The sequence below is a fragment of the Lemur catta genome, chromosome 6 (genome assembly GCF_020740605.2).
Source record: "Lemur catta isolate mLemCat1 chromosome 6, mLemCat1.pri, whole genome shotgun sequence".
Classification (NCBI taxonomy): Eukaryota; Metazoa; Chordata; class Mammalia; order Primates; family Lemuridae; genus Lemur; species Lemur catta.
The window spans coordinates 5,371,958-5,388,981 of record NC_059133.1 but is presented as its reverse complement, the minus strand read 5'-3'; the positions used below and the strand labels follow the sequence as shown (position 1 = coordinate 5,388,981).

The following is a 17,024-nucleotide window of genomic DNA, read 5'->3' as shown; positions in this document are numbered from 1 at the left end:
TTATTTTTTTACCCTGTATGACATTTTCAGCTATCGGCTAATCAATTGCATATTTTCGGGCACAAGCAAAACAAGGAAAGAGAATACAGTTTAAAAGTGATTTTTGAGCTTGTGTGGGAATCGTGGCTTGTAAAATAATTCTCCCCACACTTTGGCACTTTTCTGTTCAATATTATCTCCTGCATTTTGCTTGGCGGGGTGTGGGGGGACCACTTAGGAGGTGTTAGCGTGGTTTCTCTGTGACATTTCACCACGTTGCAACAAAAGCCTCAGTCAGCAGTGGCTTCGCTGAGCTGAGCGGGCTTTCTCTCCGCATCGCTCTGAGCCACCGGCCGAGGAACGGCAGCCGCGCTTCGGGCTGGCCAGTGAGAGGGGCCGGGGCTGCTCACGGTCACAGGCCGCGAGGCGGAGTGGGAGAAAGGTGTGGCTGGAACGCCGGTGAAAGCTGCCCAAGCGAGGGGTTCTCCAGGACGCTGCGCAGGGAAGGCTGCTGGGGCATCTTCTTCTGTTTAATGAGACAGTCGTCCCTCTGTGGCCATCGCTTGTCAACCGAGTTTTGGACTCAGGACAACGCGATATCGTCCTAGCCTCACAGATATTGTTTAGGAAGTGCCAGTGAATGGAGGAGAAACACTGGCAGCTTTTGGGGGTGGCTGTCTTAGTAGCGTCACGTTGACTTTGATTAGAGTGACCTTTACCTTCCAAATTGGGACGCTTTTGAGAGCCGGAGGGACACTGAGAACAATGGCACCAGAGCAACACTCATGAGCGGGCCCTGTCCCGGGCCAGCACTGACTCTCAGGGGCCCGTGCTGGGTGGAAGTGACTGCTTCCAGTCACTCGGCAAAGCAAATGTGTCTTTGGTGTGCGGGTCAGCAACCGCCCCGGGGCAGTGCAAATGCCCCAAGGTTTTCCTCACATGTCTTTGGGCAGATGAGAGCCGTTAGGGTGACCCAGCGTCTGTTTTGCAGAAATCCACCTGCTGTTGAGATGCTCCACCTGAGCCGAGGCTCTTTGGACAGATGAGGGCCGTTAGGGTGATCCAGCGTCTGTTCTGCAGAAATCCACCTGCTGTTGAGATGCTCCACCTGAGCCATCCTTCTCAGTCTGTCTCCTGTTGGGCCTGCGGCACACCCGGCAGGCCCCGGTTTGGTGGGGGCCTTCGTGGGGCCCCACAGACCCCCTCCCCCGTATCTCCCCGTACCGGGGTTCCGAGGAGGCCTGTTGGTCTGTCTGCACTCACTGGTCTGAGCCCTTTGAGTGCAAGTTTCAAGTCTGAGTCATTTGGGTCTCAGAACAGGGCCTGGCCCAGAGGAGGAGCAGCATGTTTTGGGGTTGTGCCCAGGTAAGGGGGGTGGTGAAGAGTTTTCCTAGAAAAGCTAGCCAAGGTCAGGCTGCATGTGTCCAGCCACAACACCCTGGGAGGTATGACAGCCAGTGGCCCACTCATTCATGCTGCCGACTGGGAGCCCCGGTTCTGGGCAGGGGAGGAGGTGGTTGCTTGACTCTCTGGAAGTCTCTGTTGGATTCTCCAAAGTTCTCTCCGGAGCTTCTGGGTTTTATCACAGCTTTCTAACAGGGGAGGAGGAGATAGTAAGTAAGTACCTACTGTGTGCCGGGTGGGCCCTTGGCTGGGTGCTTTTGCAGCTGCTGTGCCCTTTAATGTTCCCGGCAGTCCTGAGAGGGGGTGGTTTAGCATCTGCGTGTTTGCAGGTGAAACCAAGCTCCAGGAGGTAATTGCCGCTTCTGAACCTGGGCTGTCGGACTCTCCAAGGCCTGTGCATTTTCTCTCATTCATTCATTCATTTGTTGGTTTGTTCAGGTAGCATTTTATTTTTGGCTTCTCATTCAGCTCAGACACCGAACCAGACTGTGTGCTGGGAGCTTCGATGAGGGAAGCCCTGAGGGGCTGTGGGTGGAGGCTCCTGACCCAGCCTGGGGAGCCGGGGAAGACGTCTGCAAGGCCCTGAGCCACCTTGAGTCTGCGTGGGCACGAGTCAGGACACGGAGGTGACTGCAGGGCGGGGCGGTGTGCGCAGCTTTCCAGGTAGGGGGAACAGTGGTGTGGAGGCTCCAGCTGTGCCAGGAAAGCCCGAGGGTCGAGCTAGGCCTGAGAAGTGAGAGGGGCCGTGGCCGGGCAGGTGCGGCCTCTTGAGCTGGGTTTCACCCGAGAGGCTTGGTGTGCCAGAGGGAATGGCCTGGTCACAAGTGAGTTCTAGCACATTCCTTCTGGGGGCTGGTGTGGTGTGGCCGTGGTGGTGGAGGGCCAAGACCAGCGGAAGGCTGGACAAGGTTGGGGGTGCGTCAGCGAGAGGCACAGGCACACAAGGGCGGGAGGCTGGAGTCAGACCTCTTTCCCAGACTCAGCTTTCCATACAGTCGGCGCCTAATGGCTACTTGCTCCTTGCTGTCTTGGCTAAAACCCAGGTTTTCCTTATAGTACCCTGGTCCAAGTCAACTTATGGTACCTAAGTACCAACAAATAAATGGCTTTGAGAGGAAAACAGAAAGAGGAACTATTGTATAAAAGAATGAGACTTAAAAAGCAAGCTCTTAAAAATGGAAGGAATTTTCAATGAGTGCTGGGCTGGGAGGACCCGCAGCCTCCAGATCTGGGCTCACTGGGCCTTTATGGAGGGGCAGGCACGTGGCTCATTATGAACCTTCTGCAACCAGTGAAGAAATGGGAACAGAGAGGTTGAGTGACTTGCCCAGTGTCCCACAGCTCAGCAGCACCTGAGACTGAATTTGAACTCCGTTTCTTCTGACTTCAAAGTCCAGGCTCTCTCCATTGCAGAAGCGGGCCAGTGGCCAGCAGCAACAGCAGTCAAAGTGAGGCCATTTACTGATGCCACCTCTGCCTCAGGGCCTTTGCACTTGCTGTTCCCTCTGCCTCAGTTCTCTTTCCCCAGGTCTGAGCGTGGCTGGCTTCTCTCATCATTCCTGTGTGGGGTGACGTCACCTCTTCAGATAGGCCTTTCTTAATCATCCAGTTTAAAGTGAACCCTCCGCCTTACTCCTCGCCCCCTTACCCTGCTCTGTCTGCTCCCGGGGGCGTGTCTTTTCTGTTTGCTGTGCATTAACTCGATTGTCCCGCCCCATTCCTTGAGGGCAGGGATCTCTTTGCTTTTCCACTGCTCTTGCTGGCACCTGGCGCAGTGAGGGCACGCAGGGCTGTGGCAAATATCTGTTGACTGAGTAGTGCTTCGTCCATTCATCCCACCCTCCTCCCTAGTGCCGTTTCCCCCGACCCACTTGCACAGAGGATGCATGACTTGCTCAAGGTCGCTCTGCTGAACGGGAGCCAGGACAGAAGCCCAGGTGGCCTCCCTGCGTTGGGTCCCAGTGCACTGCGTTGCTCGCGAGCTGTGCTGTTTTGTGGACCAGGTGTAAACGCGTCCCAGCTCAAAGCTGTTTGTTTGGTAAAGGCTGCTCCCCCTCTGCGGATGGGCTGCACGGCAGAGAATGCTCCCTTCCCACACGGCGGCTAACGCGCTGCTGCGGCTCCATAAATATTAAATGGGTATTAAAAGAAGGCGCTGCGTTCCCAGTTTCCCTGATTTCTCCGAGCAGGGCCCATTGCAAACCCCCTTTATGTGAAATGCAGCATTTCGCCGCAGAGCGCCTCTGGGATGCCTTGCCGCCTGCCTTTTCCAGCTGAGTCCCTTGGTGCGGAGCAGTTCTCCCCCCAGTGCAAGCCATCCGCGTGCTGGGGCCTGCTTCTCTGGGGAAAGGATGGGCGGAAGCCCCTGGGACCCCCCCCCCCTTCACCAGAGCTGTGCCCTGGCCGGCCTCCTGGCAGGGCTATGGGGTGGGCAAGGTGGAGAGGGGTGACGATGCTTCAGTCTTTAGCTGAGCTCTCTTGACACCCATCGCCAGGCCTGTGCTGAGAGAGTCCACTCATCCCTGTGTCTGTCCCTCCATCCATTGTCCCTGCATCTGTCCCTCCATCCACCTGTCCCTCCATCCTTTCACCTATTCACCCATCCACTGATTCAGTATTGATGAAGGATTTGTGATAGGCCCTGGGGTGATAATAATGTAAAAATAACAATCGCTAGCATTTATTGAGCACTTACTATGTGCTGGGCTCTGTGATAAGCAGTTTACACTTGTCACCTCGTTTACTACCCAGGACTCTGAGCGAGGGCTGCTGTTCTTTCTTCCCATCTTGTAGGGGAGGAAATGGAGCTCCTGGAGGTTAAACCGCTTGCTCAGGGTCACAGAGCTGGTGGGGCCTCAGTGGCATCCAGAGTAAGCAGGGGAGACCCAGGCTCTGCCCTCCAGGGACACCTAGGCTCTTCCTGGGTCCTGGCCCGCAGTCCTCTCTGAGGAGACCCTGGCGTGGTGAGAGGAAGGGCGAGTTGGCTGTAGCCCCTGGGGAGGAGGACGGAGTGTCTAGCAGAGGGAGGCGGAACCTGGGAGCCAGGCAGCCTGGGTCTGGGCCTCAGCTCTGCCACCTGCTCTCTGTGCGATGCTGGCAGGAGACGTGGCTTCTCTGAGACACGCCCTTCTTATTTGCAAAACGAGAGATACAGGATACCTGCCTCTTAGGAGGTGAGCCTTAGAGAGGACAACCCTTGTCATGTGTTGGAATTTCATGGCTCTGAAAAGAGCATGGCACCTGGTCCCTGAAGGCCTCCGGGCGCAAGAGCCCAGTGGGCACTGGCCTGTGGCAGGGCAGGGCCTTGTGGTCAAGGGCCTCTGTCAGAGCCACGGCAAGGATTTCAAGCAGGGGTGTGACGTGGTCAGCTTGTGTTTGAGAGAGAGGAGAGTCCCCCAGGGCCCTGTGGGGCACTTCCAGCTCCTGGGGCTGGGCCCTGGGCTCACACTGGACACCCCCACACCACACATGTCCCAGTACCCGGGCAGCCAGCTGACGGCGGGCCTTCAATCCCCAGACATCACATTGACCTGAACAGTGATTGTGACAGTCACAGCGGGTGTTAGCTGGGCACTTGGTTGGACTCAGAAGTCCTGCTTCCTTCCTCATCCAGCTGCACACTCGCACCTGGGAGGTGGCACTACTATGATCAAAGCCACTTCCCAGAGGAGGAAGCTGAGGCTCAGAGAGGTTAGGAAGTTGGCCCAAGGACACACAGCAAGGCAGTCAATGCTGAGGCTCCAGGCATTCTGGCTCAGAGCAGCAGGAGCCCTCAGCGTGTGGTCCCTGGGCCTCTCCCAGGGCTTCTCGGTGCCGGGCAGCAGTGACAGGCAGGACGGGAGCAGGTGTCTCTGTGAGCCCTGCGGCCAGGAGACCCCGACCCACCCCCCCAGAGGCCTGCTGCGCTGGCATCTGCAGGGAAAGCCGGTTCACTCAGGAGCACCAGGGCCAAAGGGCCAGGGCAAGTGTGTCTGAGGAAAAGCAGATTTTTTTCTTGTCATCCCAGGTGGAGAAGAGAGGGCTGTCCGGTGGGTCGGGACACGTTTTTGGGGATGGGTGGGGGAGGAGGAGGAGGATGTTGCTATTTATTTCACCTTTTATGGAAATGATCGAGGTTTTTAAAAAATTAATAACCCATTTCTCCTCTGCACATAATTAAAATGTTCTCCAGTCTCTAATTTTTGCCATTTTCCTAATCTAATTTGTTTTCTGACTGTGTCGATTCTTCTTCCAAGCACAAAGCAAAGGGGATTTTTCTTCGTTTAATGTGACTGGGACATGACTGTCCAGGAATAGTTTAAATGATGTTATTTTCTCCTTGGTTAAATACAGTGCAAATGGAATCATCGGAGGGTCTTAATGGCCAAAAACTGAAAACAACAAAAACAAAATATCTTCAAGGCATTTCCTATTTATACAGTTTAAAAAATAATTACGAAAAGGAACAAGAAAAATCGCCGGTCTTAGCACGGAGGTGTCGGCTGCCAGGTTGAGTGCCGGGCCAGGATGGGGTCTTGCCCAGCGCCTGAATTTCCGACTTTCTCCGTAGCTGGGCTGGAAGGGGCGTTTTAGTCTAGAAAATATGAATACAAACTGCACTTTCCAGTGAAGGGAATGATAAAAAATGATAGCATTGGGAAGCTGCGATTCCAAGTGCATTCAAGGAGTGACAGGGATGTCAGCATTCCTGAGATCCTTACAAGGGAGTGAGAGTGAGGTAGGGGAGTAGATCCCTCCTCCCGCCTCCCCCCAGCCACCACCCCAAGCCGAGGAGGTGTGTGGCAATCCGTGTCTGGGAAAGTCCCTCCTCCAGGGCCACTAGGAGGCACCTTTAGGTGAAACCGGTGTTGAGGAAGGAACTCCCGCCTGGGCGGTCCGCGCCTGCTCAGGCTTGCAGGGGTGTGGGGTGTGGGGTGAGGGAGACTCCTTGCTATTGCCCAGTTCTGAGAGTAAAACTTAACTCACCTGTTTGCAAAACCCAGCCGCTGCCTTGCCCCAGCTCCCTGTCACCCCGGAGGTTCTGGAGGATTTTGTTGAAGGGGAAAAATAGGCCTGAAGTATTTGAACACGGGCCGTGCTCGCATCCGTCCCCGGCGCTGCCGGTTGTTTTTCTTTTTTTTTTTCCCCCTGGTCCCCTCCCTCCCTTCTCTTTTCTTTTTACCAAAGTATATTCATCAAACTGCTGAGTTGGAAAGATTTGTAATGAGTTTTTGAGCTGTACGACTGTGTTTTTTCCCTCTCCCCCCGCCCTCTCCCTCTTTCTAAATCTTCATCTGACATTAAATAAAGCAAATCCCAAACAGATTAACTGTCGCACGGTTCTGCTCCGTCTCCTCAGTCTGCTTCCAGGTCTGGCGGGGGCCGGGCGGCGGCGGGAGATGCCCGGGCGGCCCGCGGAGGCCCATGTGGCGCTCTAGGTGGGATGCCGGCGTCCTGAAGGCGGAGGCCCTGGCGCTGCTCCCCTGCGGCCTGGGCATGGCGTTCTCCCAGTCGCACGTGATGGCCGCGCGGCGGCACCAGCACGGCCGGCTCATCATCGAGGTGGACGAGTACAGCTCCAACCCCACCCAGGCCTTCACCTTCTACAACATCAACCAGGGCCGCTTCCAGCCACCGCACGTGCAGATGTAAGTGGGCGGCCCGGTGGGACCGGCGGGCGCGGGTGGTGACGGCGGTGACGGCGGTGACGGCCGCCGGGTGGGCTCCTGCGCTCGGGGCGCCTCCTGGCTTCCGGGCGCAGTTAACAAGCCTTGAATGTTTGTTGCCTGAACCAATTCTGGAATCCTAGGATCATTGGGGCCCTGAGTTGGGAGGGACCCGCGAGAAGCTGCAGATTGGTGGCCTGTGGGCGATTCTGGCCCGCAGTCCTGTTTTATTTGGCCAGGAGAATGTTTTACAAATATTTAAAATGAGGTGAATGCATATAGAAACCCAGACTTCTGGTTTCACTTGACAAAACCAAAGGGCCTGGCAACTCCAGGCCCACACGTCCTCTTGGCAATGTCTGGGGGGCTGAATTCCGGCTCCCCGCCTTGGCTTTTGGGCCAGCGACCCTTTTCTGATTGACTCTCCTCATTGTACAGATGGGGAGACTGAGTCCTGGAGCGGGCGAGGTACTTGCTGCAGGCCCCCTGTCAGGTTAGGACCCTAGTCTTGGGCTGACTGTCTCCCCTGTACCCCACCACCCCTTCCCTTCGTCCAGACCCCTGTGCTTCTTGTGAGAGCAGAGATGCTTTTCTAGAAGGACTAAGGAGTTCTGCCGCCTGCCCCTTGTGGCTGTGACGGAAATACCAGGGGTGCCGGAGCATGAGGCCTTGGGGAATACACAGACTCGGGACCCCCTTAGAGCAGCACCCAGGACTTGTCCCAACACCTGTGCGTGGGCCAAAATCCCTGGATTTTCTCTGAGGTCTTGGAGGGGTATGGGTGGCCCAGGGTGGAGGTGCACAAGCTCCTGGCCCTGCTCTGCGACTCCGTGTGTCCCTAGGGGACTCTCCTCCTTTATCTCCATTGCTCCTCCCATTGGTCCTGTGTGGCACAGCTCACCTGGTTAAGGTTAGGGTTAGGGTTACAGTTAGGGTCTTGGTGGGGACCCAGGGGCCCAGACCGGTGAATTGACCCACCCCAGCCCACCCAGATATTTAGTGCCAGAGCTGGCCTCACAGGCAAGTGGCCTGACCCCAGTCCCGGGCTCTCTCCACGCCCAGCGTCTCCGCATCCTTTGCTTGTGGCATCTGCGGATGTGCGCACCTCCACCTGGGGGCTGAGTCGTCTGTCCCCTCAGCCATCACACCTTCTCCTGGCCGCTCTGGGAGCCGCCCCTGTGCTGGGCCTGCTCACAGGCGAACCCCTGTGGAGTGGGCAGGTGGCAGCGCAGGGGGATGAGAGCTGTGATGAGGGTGGCCTGGCGCTGTGGGCACAGAGCAGGCCCTCCTGAGGGGGTCCAGGCGCTGGGCCTCCACCAGGGCCATGAGCACCATCTCTGGGCAGAGGTGTTCTGGTGGCGTCCCAGACACTGGAGGAGCCTCATGTGGACCCTCAGAGACGGGGCCTGGCCTGGCAGTGTGGGTGGTGCCCACCTCCCTGTGTGCTGCCCCTCCAGAAAGGGCTCGGGAGGGCGGCAGGCCCCGGGCTGGGGTGGGTTCTGGCGCCAGGAACTCCCTCTTCTCAGTGGCACTTGCTCAGGAAAGCGCTTGTTTCTGTGGGGGCGGTGGGGCGGCAGGACGGGCGTTGTCATTGGCTGCCTACTGTATTCTTTGGTAGATTCTATTTGGGCGACTGCCTCTAATTTTCTGTTTTGGGAGCCAGACTGGTGGATTTGGGCAGGATGGGAGGCCCTGGATCTTAGGACTGCTCCGCAGGTGGCGGGACTGTGAGGCCCGGCAGGGCTGCTGCCGGGAGGGGGCCCTGCCCTGGGCTGGCTTTCTCTTCTGTTGGTGGGCTCAGTTCTCCGGGTGGGTGGGTCGGAGGTGACTGTGCCTGAGGTCCCTGGAGGCTGGGCTGGATGCCTGCCCAGCGGGATGGAGAGAGAGCTGGGCCCTCAGAGAGCAGGTGGGGTTTGCGCGTCTGCACCTGTGTGCGTACCCCGTCACCCTCTCAGAGGGTCCCCGGCCCCACAGATAGTACCATGCAGAGCTGTTATTTACAGCACCCCGCCTGGGCCAGGCAGACACCTGGGAGCCCCTAGTCTGAGAACAGAGCCAGGGAAACGGGAAGGCAGGGAGGAGGCTCCTGCCAATTTCCGGGGATTCAAAAAGGACCCCCTGGAGAAGGCAACTGCTAGGTTGAGACCCCAAGAAGGAGAAGGGGTGTGAGGAGGAAGTGGGCAGACAGGAGGAGCTGCGGGGCCACGGCCAGGAGGTGGCTGGGAGAAGAGGGTGTCTGGGAACTGCAGAGCTGCCCAGCTGGGGAGGTGGCCCCGTGTGGGAGACGCTAGGCCCCACGGACTGGCCTGTGTCCTGAGGAAGGCCACTGAATGTCCCAGCGAGAGAGGAGTGATTGCTCCCATTTAACTGGGCAACTGAGGGTCGTTTGTTGCTTTGTTCATTCATTGGGGACAGTTGTGAGCAGCTGAGTAGGTCACTGGTTAGGAACCTGAGCTAGCCTGCGGGTCGGGTTCATGCCTCTTGGTGCCTCAGTTTCCCCAACCACAGACTGCTGCTCAGAGTAATAGTGGGATGAAATCCCACAAATAGGTCTTGGTGGGTAGCAGCAAATCTTCAGTACCATTAGCACATGCCATGCCTGGGCTGGGTGTCACAGCAGTGACCCAGCAGTGATTGAAGACCAACCTCTGCCCACGAGGAGCTCACATCCAGCGGGATGGTGGACATTGGCAAACTGTCATAAAAGTGTGTGAGGCTGGGAGTGGGAGTGCTGTGGAGGAAGAGCTTAGTGGCTCTCTCGTGGTCCAGCTGGGGAGCTGGGTGGCCCAGCAGGACTCACACCTGGCCTGCCCACTCCCACCCTGGGCTCCCCCACGACATGAGGGTTCCCGGCTTCCACTGGCAGTGGGGCTCCGAGGCGGCTGGGGCTTTGAGGGGGCCCCAGGAAGGGCATGCACTAGGCTCCGCCTTTGAGACACAACTTCGCACACAGCCAGGTAAAGCCAGGCAGGCCGGGACCAGGGGGCTGTGGCCTCCCCTTCATCCCATGTGCAGGCGCCGGAGGTGGCCATGTGGGCTTCTGTGGTGAGTCAGCTGCTCCACCTCGGAGAGGTGGGAGGATGGATGCCGCTTCCCGACACATGGCCTGTTGCCACCCTGGACTTTGTTTCCGGGTGAAGGAGTGATGGGGCCTTATTTAACAAATCCACAATTTATATTTAATAACAACAGTGACAGTCCAGATGTGGCCTCTGATTGAGCCGTGTGATTTACGCAGTTGCCCCCAGAGACCCTGCCGGTGAGGAGGCCGCCTTTGCCGGAGTCACGGATCTCCAGGCCTGTCCCCTGGGCTGTGGCCCTGAGGTGAAGACGCTGCGTGCTGGGGCTGGGAAACCCTGCGGGCCCTGGGAGGGCGGGCGGGCGGGGTGCCTGGGGGTCAGCAAGGGCGAGTGCTGCGGGACAGGGTTGTCCTGCAGGGGTTCCGCAGCGCCAGGCACAGCCACTCTCCTCTCTGGCCTTTGACAAGAATCACGGGGGAGACTTGAGTCACCCCTCTGAAGACCCTCTGAGCCTTCTTGAAGAATGTTGAGGAGGGGCCGGGAGAGCACACAGGGCTGGCAGGGCCCCTTTGTACCCTGTTCCCGGCCCTCCCAGCCGTGCCAGGCCAGGGCGCTGACCCCCTCCACAGATGAGGGAGCCAAGCCCAGGCAGTGTCCGCGCACTCAGAGGTCTGGGAGACGGGGGCCTTGGCCTGGAGCCTGGGAGGAGGGCGGGCAAGGCAGGAGGGGGGACTCAAATTGGGCACCATCTGGCTCTAAAGCCTCATCTTGCTCCCCCCCCCCCACTGAGCAATAGATGCAGAAGCTGCTCCCAGTTTCCTGAACGTTCCATTCTTCCTCCTGCCTCAGGTCTTTGCACATGCTGTTCCCTGTGCTTCCCTGTCTCTTTGCCCTACCAGCACTGACTCCTTTCTCAGATCACACACAGGTGTCACTTCTTCACAGAGTATTCCCTGGCCCCTCCCCAGACCAGGTCACCTCCTGGCCCAGCTCTAGTTGCTCAGAGTCCCTCCATTCCTCCCTTGGTGGCACGTGCTTCAGTCTGTGCTAACACATCCATCTGTGGAAAAATTTCCCAAGTGACTGTCCCCTCCACCAGCTTGGGGCTGTGTCCCTGAGCCCAGCACAGTGAATGGGAAGAAGGAAAGAAAAGGGAGCGAGGACAAGACAGGTAGTAAGGCCCAGGAAGAATGCTGGGAATCAAGGAGGGCCTCCTGGGGTGGCAGCATAAGCCCTGGGCTTGGAGGACCAGCAGCTCTTTGACCCGAGTAGGGCTGGCCACTCTAGGTGGCAGGGCCAGCAGAAGCACAGGCTGGGAGGTGGGAAGGAAGGGTGGGCATCAGGACATAGCCGGTGGTGTGGCCATGTCACCTTGGTACCAGCGCTTCGTGGGAACAGCACCAGGCAGGGAGTCAGGGTGGCTGTTGTGTGATACTGAGCCAGCCAATCATTGTCCCTCCCCAGGCCTCAGTGTCCCCATTTGTAAAATGAGAGGAAGGGACTAGAGGTCCTTCCTGTTCCAGAATGCTGTGGTTCATGTCCAGTTACATGGCTGGACTTGTTGGAACCTCTGTCCTCCCCCGGACCTTCAGAGGACCCCATTTCCCCGAGGCTGGGGTAACAAGGGGGTAACAACCTCTGCTTCTGATGGTCCTGTGGGCTTTGGGCATCAGGGTGGGAGAGAGACCCAGGCGCAGGGTGCAGGGAGACTGCAGGGTGGTGCATCAGGGCTTCCAGCTGAGCAGCCCATTTAAGTGCTCACAGCATCCCAAAGAGAGAGTGGCCTGTCTGCCCCCCGCAGAGCTGGACGGAGCCTGGGAGGGTCAAGGGGCCCAGAGCAGAGGAGGTCACTGGGCCAAGTGCCAGCCTAAGTCTCAGTGCCACACCATTCCTGCTGCCATGATTCCCACTGGAAGATCCGGAGTTAGGCTGGGGAGAGCTGGGGAAGTCAGGTTTGGCTCCAACAAACAAGGAGCATTTATTTCTATACCTTCTCTTTCACCCCTGCAGAATGTTACAGGGAAATAACCATTTTTCCTGTGGTTTTTTTTTTTTTTTTTTTTTTGGTCACAATAAGGTATTGAGGTTAGATGCCTAAATTCCTGTTGTGAGGACTTGGGTTCAAATTCTATTCTTTAACTTACTAGCTGGGACCTTGGGCTTGGGATTGACTTTTCCAGGGCTCAGTTACTTCATCCACAGGGCTGTTATAACTCAGGTGTTAGCCAGAGTTTTGTCACTGCAAGTGCCAGAAACAAAACTTAAATGGCTTTGAGCATGAAAAGGCATTTACTGGCTCATGTCTTAGCTAGGAAGTTCAGGTTTGGGTCTGGCTTCAGGTACAGCTGGATCTAGGGGTCAAATGATGGTCTCTCATACACTGTCCATAGCTCCACTCTTTTCGCTCTTTTTGTCACTTCAAACACAGGCAGGGTTTCTGGGAACTCCTGTGTGGGTGACGTGTCCACAGGTGTATCCAGCACACCTAGCAGGTGCCTAGCATTTGGGAGGCACTCAGTAAGCATTTATCTGTAGGTGGAATGGAATGAAGTTGGGCCTGGAAATAATAGTCCAGCCTGGTGTGAGTTCTAGGACCAAAAACCAGCTTCAAATTTCAGCTCCGGTAGCTGGGATCATGGGCCAGTCTGCTTTTCTTGAGCCTCAGTTTCCTCACCTGTGAAGTGGGGCCACCCATAGTACCCTGCTGCAATGGCCATTGTGAGGGTGAAGAGAGCAGATGCCTGTACCGTGCTTAGCACATCGTGAGCTCTCTGTACGTGGGGATCGTGGATAGCACGATTGTTGTTATTATTTCAAAGTCGAGCATTTGGTGCAATCCAAATAGCCAGAGGACTGTGCAGGGAAATGAGTCTGTTTTTTTCTCTGGAGATTAGGAAGTCTGCATCTTCACTGTGCTCCAAAAGCCTCAGGGCGTAGGGAAGTAAGAGCAGAGTTAATTAAAGAACTCTGGCTCCGACACAGGCCGGCCCAGAACGCGCACTGGTCCTGGCTGGCCGGTGGCGGCGGGAGCTGCGGCCCTCTCAGGGCTCCTGGGAGAGGTGGGGCTGATTGCTGGCGTCTGAGGCAGCTCTGGGGGTGGCATCGCGCTCCTGTATGTCCCTTCTGTGTCTCTCTAACTTGGTCTTTGTCACCTTGTGGCATCTTCAAAACCCGAGAGAGACAGACAGAATGAGCGAATGAATTTGATTGGCTCCCTGGCGTTCCTGAGCCAATAGCCCAGCAGTGACTGGCTGCCCTTGGTCCAATCAGCTGTGGGGCGGGCAGGGTGTGCAGGTGGAGCCGCAGCCGGCTGGACTGCCTGTCTTGGGGGAGGGGGGGTGTTGGGGACCCCAGAGGACAGAGTGTTGGTGGCAATTACTGGCAGGGAGATTTCGGCTTCCAGACCAGCTCCGGTGTTGCCTCCTGCTGGAAGCTTCCAGGAGGCCCCAGGCCAGGTTAGGGCCTTCACTGGCCCCCAGCCTCTCTGCTGCGCATCGGCAGAGGTGGATGTCTGGCCGTCAGCCCGTGGGCTCCTGGCGGGCAGCGAGCAGGCCTGGTTCATCCCTGTGGCCCTCACTGAGCCCAGGGCTGGCACACGGTGGGCATTTAGAGTGTGTTGTGTTGAGTGACCGAGTGAGTGAGTGAATGAATGAATGGAGAGAGACGAGGAAGAGCTGCCAGCGCCTCCCTGATTGGTCATCACTGGACTCACTCGGGGGATTTTCCTCTCCCCAGTCCAGCCCGCCCGACCTGCTGGGACTGTCCCTTGGCTTAACAGCCCCGGAAGGAAGGGGCTGGGGGTGCTCCCTCCCGCCGTGCCATCGCCGTGGCGGGAGGCTGGCTTGCTGCCTCCGACTGTGGCGGATGGAGCGTGCTAAGGCTCCCTGCACATTAGCATGCTGAACCCACGTCTCTTGTAAGGTGTTAATTAAATTTCTTCGAAGTATATTGTCTGAAAAAAAAAAGGATAATTAGAAAGATGTCTTTAAAAGTATTTATGTAACTGATATGGTACCGCTTTTGGTTTGCCGCATAATTAGATTTAAACACAACTCCTCGAGCGGCATACTCATTTGGAGAGAGCTGCTTGTTGAAATGTCATTGTGTTGTTTTTAAGAGTTTTGAGCCTGGCAAAGTCATTCAGCTGAGGGGTTAGTGTGTAGCGAGAGCACTGGACTGGGAGCCTCGGGCCGGGCACCGGATTCTTAGCCATGTCCACATTTATGCATGGGGTGGGGGCAGGGCCACTCACTCAGCCTGGCTGGATCTCAGTGTCCTCATCTGTCACACGATGGGCTCCGGAGGAACAAGAACCTGTTATACATTTGTGCCACTTTTTACAATTTTCTGTGTGTTTTGCTTGGTGAAGTAGCTCCATTTCACAGATACACAAACCAGGCCAGGCAGAGCCTGGGTTTCCTGAGTCCAGGAGTGTTTTCCTGCACAATCCTGTGAGGCCCTTGGTCTGCCATTGGACAGGCTATCTCATAGCTTGGAAAAGCTGCCTTTATTTCAGGTGCCCATGAAGTTCCCTGTCCCATGTTGCTCTCCTGGGGTGGTGTATGTGTTCTGTGTGGCACTGGGGCATCAGTCCCGACCACTCTCAGTGGCGGCGACAGCACCCCACCGGGTGGAAACTGGTTTGGAGGTGGAAAAACGTCTTGCTCCTCTTAGTCTAAAGCCTGGATCAATATAAAGTGCATCAACAGACACACAGCGTGTCTGTGGTGTTCAAATCTCACGGGAGGAGGGCAAGTAGGGACAGACATCTGAAAGGCCACTCTGGGGGTGAAAGTGAACAAAAGACGGAAGTGTGAGCTGCCACCGTGTGAGCTGCCGTGCACAGCAGCCAGGCCCTCATTGTACCGGCCCTTCTGCCCACCCTCTCCCTTAACCTCCCCCAGCAGCCCGCTGAGCTTCCATTCCCATGTTATAGAGGGGGAAACCAAGGCTCTAGGGCCAAAAATGTTTTGCCTGACTATTGGGGGGGGGTCAGGATTTAGACCCAGGTAGAAGGCTGGGCTGACCTGAGTCGATGGGGCTGTGAGCTGCAGCCTTGCCTGCATCCTGGAGATGTGCCACACGCAGGTGCCTGGCTCTGTGGCCCCGTGACTGGCAGTGTCTTCTCTCGCTGCAGGGTGGACCCGGTGCCTCACGATGCCCCCAAGCCTCCTGGCTACACCCGCTTTGTCTGTGTCTCTGACACCCACTCGAGGACGGACCCCATCCAGATGCCCTACGGCGACGTGCTGATCCACGCTGGGGACTTCACCGAGCTGGGGCTCCCGAGCGAGGTGAAGAAGTTCAACGAGTGGCTCGGTAGGTCCCCTCTGCCCAGGGCGGGCCAGCTCCTGAGGCTGCCCCTCTGCCCCAGCCCCTCCTTGGACTTTGTCTGTCTGTTCACCCTCCCTGCCCCTCCCGCTCCCACCCACCTCGGACCTGTCCCACCCCAGCACCTGTCTCAGTTCGGACATTGCATTTGTTTGTGGGATTTTTTGGCCTCGGGACCCCCTTCCCAAAGGGACTTTGTTTACATCTGTTTCTGTCTACTTGTGTGTCCAGCCCCAGTGCCTGGCATAGGTAGGTGCTCAACGAATAACTGATGAATGAATGAATGGCTGATTGGGCGAATGAATGAATGACTCTAAGAATGGCAATGCCAGCGTAGATACTAAGCTGGTATGTACTAGCTCAGCCACCCACTGCCATCAGGATGGCTTCCCCAGTGAGGGGACACACCAGCCTCTGCGGCCCCTAGCAGGGCCCAGGGGACCAGATGTGGGCTCCCGCAGGCAGCTGTCGGTACCGGCAGCAGAAACAGCAGAATGCATTCGCGCGGTGGTGATGATTTACAAGACACCCCTAGGGTTTTGTCTTTGTGCTTTTTTTCTAAAATAAGAAATAAGTAAACCTGGGAGGGCCCCCTGGGAGAAGTCGCTTGCCTTGGAATCCAGAGAAACCTCACTGTGGGGAAGACAGATGGATGGCCCCTGCGCAGGCCGGCGCTCGGGCCTGCTGTCACGGTGGCGTGGGTGCGGGGCGCTCACCTCCGAACACAGCCCCATGTGGCTGCCAGACGGTCTCTTCTGCCTCCCCAGGGGCGTCCCGCTGTGCACTTGGCTGGGAGCTGTTCGAACAGAGGGCCGGGCGCGAGGCAGGGCGCCGTGGCCAGCAGGGGCCTGGCTCTGCCAGGCGGGACAAATATTTACAAGCAAGGCCTTCCCTTCTGCTTGGCAGGCCGAGGGCTTTCAATATTGATTTTCCAAAGGGGAAGCTCTAATCAAGGGCCCATTTGGGCTGGACAAAGTGAAGGCCGTGGAGCAAGGGCTCCTGCAGGGGCTGCTGCAGGCTTCTCACCGGCCCCTGCCGCCTCCAGGTCTGCTCTGCCTCTGAGGAGGGGGCCCTTCGCCCAGGGAGGCTCTTATCCTATCTGTCGCAGGGCTCAAAAGACGTGAGGCCCACTTGGCTGAGTCAAGAGGCCATCTCCAAGGCAGAGACCAGAGTCACTGTGGGCCGTGCACCTACTATGTGCCAGGCATGGGGTGGCAGGCTCTTTGCCACATCTGTCTTGTTGAATTTGGGAACAGCCCTTTGGGGTGGGTACTGTTTGCATCCCATCTGACAGAGGAGAACTGAGGTTTCCCCGGGGACGGGGACTGTCTCTGACATGCAGCCTGGCCTGCGACGTGCCCCGTGGGGTGTGTGAATGAACCGCACAAGGGCACGGACAGTGGATGTGGGCACCCGGGGCTGGGCTCAGCGAGCAGTGACTGACTGTGGCTTTCTCCGGGATGGGGGAAGGCTTCTCAGAGAAGCAGACTTCCGGCCTGGGCTCGATGGAGGAGTTGGTGTTTGTGCAGGGAAGGGAGCAGTTTCAGGCTGGGGACAGCTCAGGCCAAGGTGTGCTCCAGGACACTTGCAAGGAGGAACGGTGTGTCGTGGCTGGAGCAAGGGGCTTTGGAGGATATGCTGGTGA

At 57.2% G+C, this 17,024-nt stretch overlaps 1 protein-coding gene across 2 annotated transcripts in view; it reads left to right on the top strand.

The window, feature by feature from the left end:
• The window catches only part of MPPED1 (metallophosphoesterase domain containing 1), a 73,718-nt gene that overhangs the window by 5,328 nt on the left and 51,366 nt on the right, over nt 1-17,024 (top strand). For both annotated transcript variants that reach the window (XM_045554717.1, XM_045554716.1), the window contains exons 2-3: nt 6,722-7,010; nt 15,186-15,367. In XM_045554717.1, the coding sequence (XP_045410673.1) occupies nt 6,787-7,010; nt 15,186-15,367 (406 nt within the window). In that variant the 5' untranslated portion in view covers nt 6,722-6,786. The remainder of the gene's footprint in view (nt 1-6,721; nt 7,011-15,185; nt 15,368-17,024) is intronic.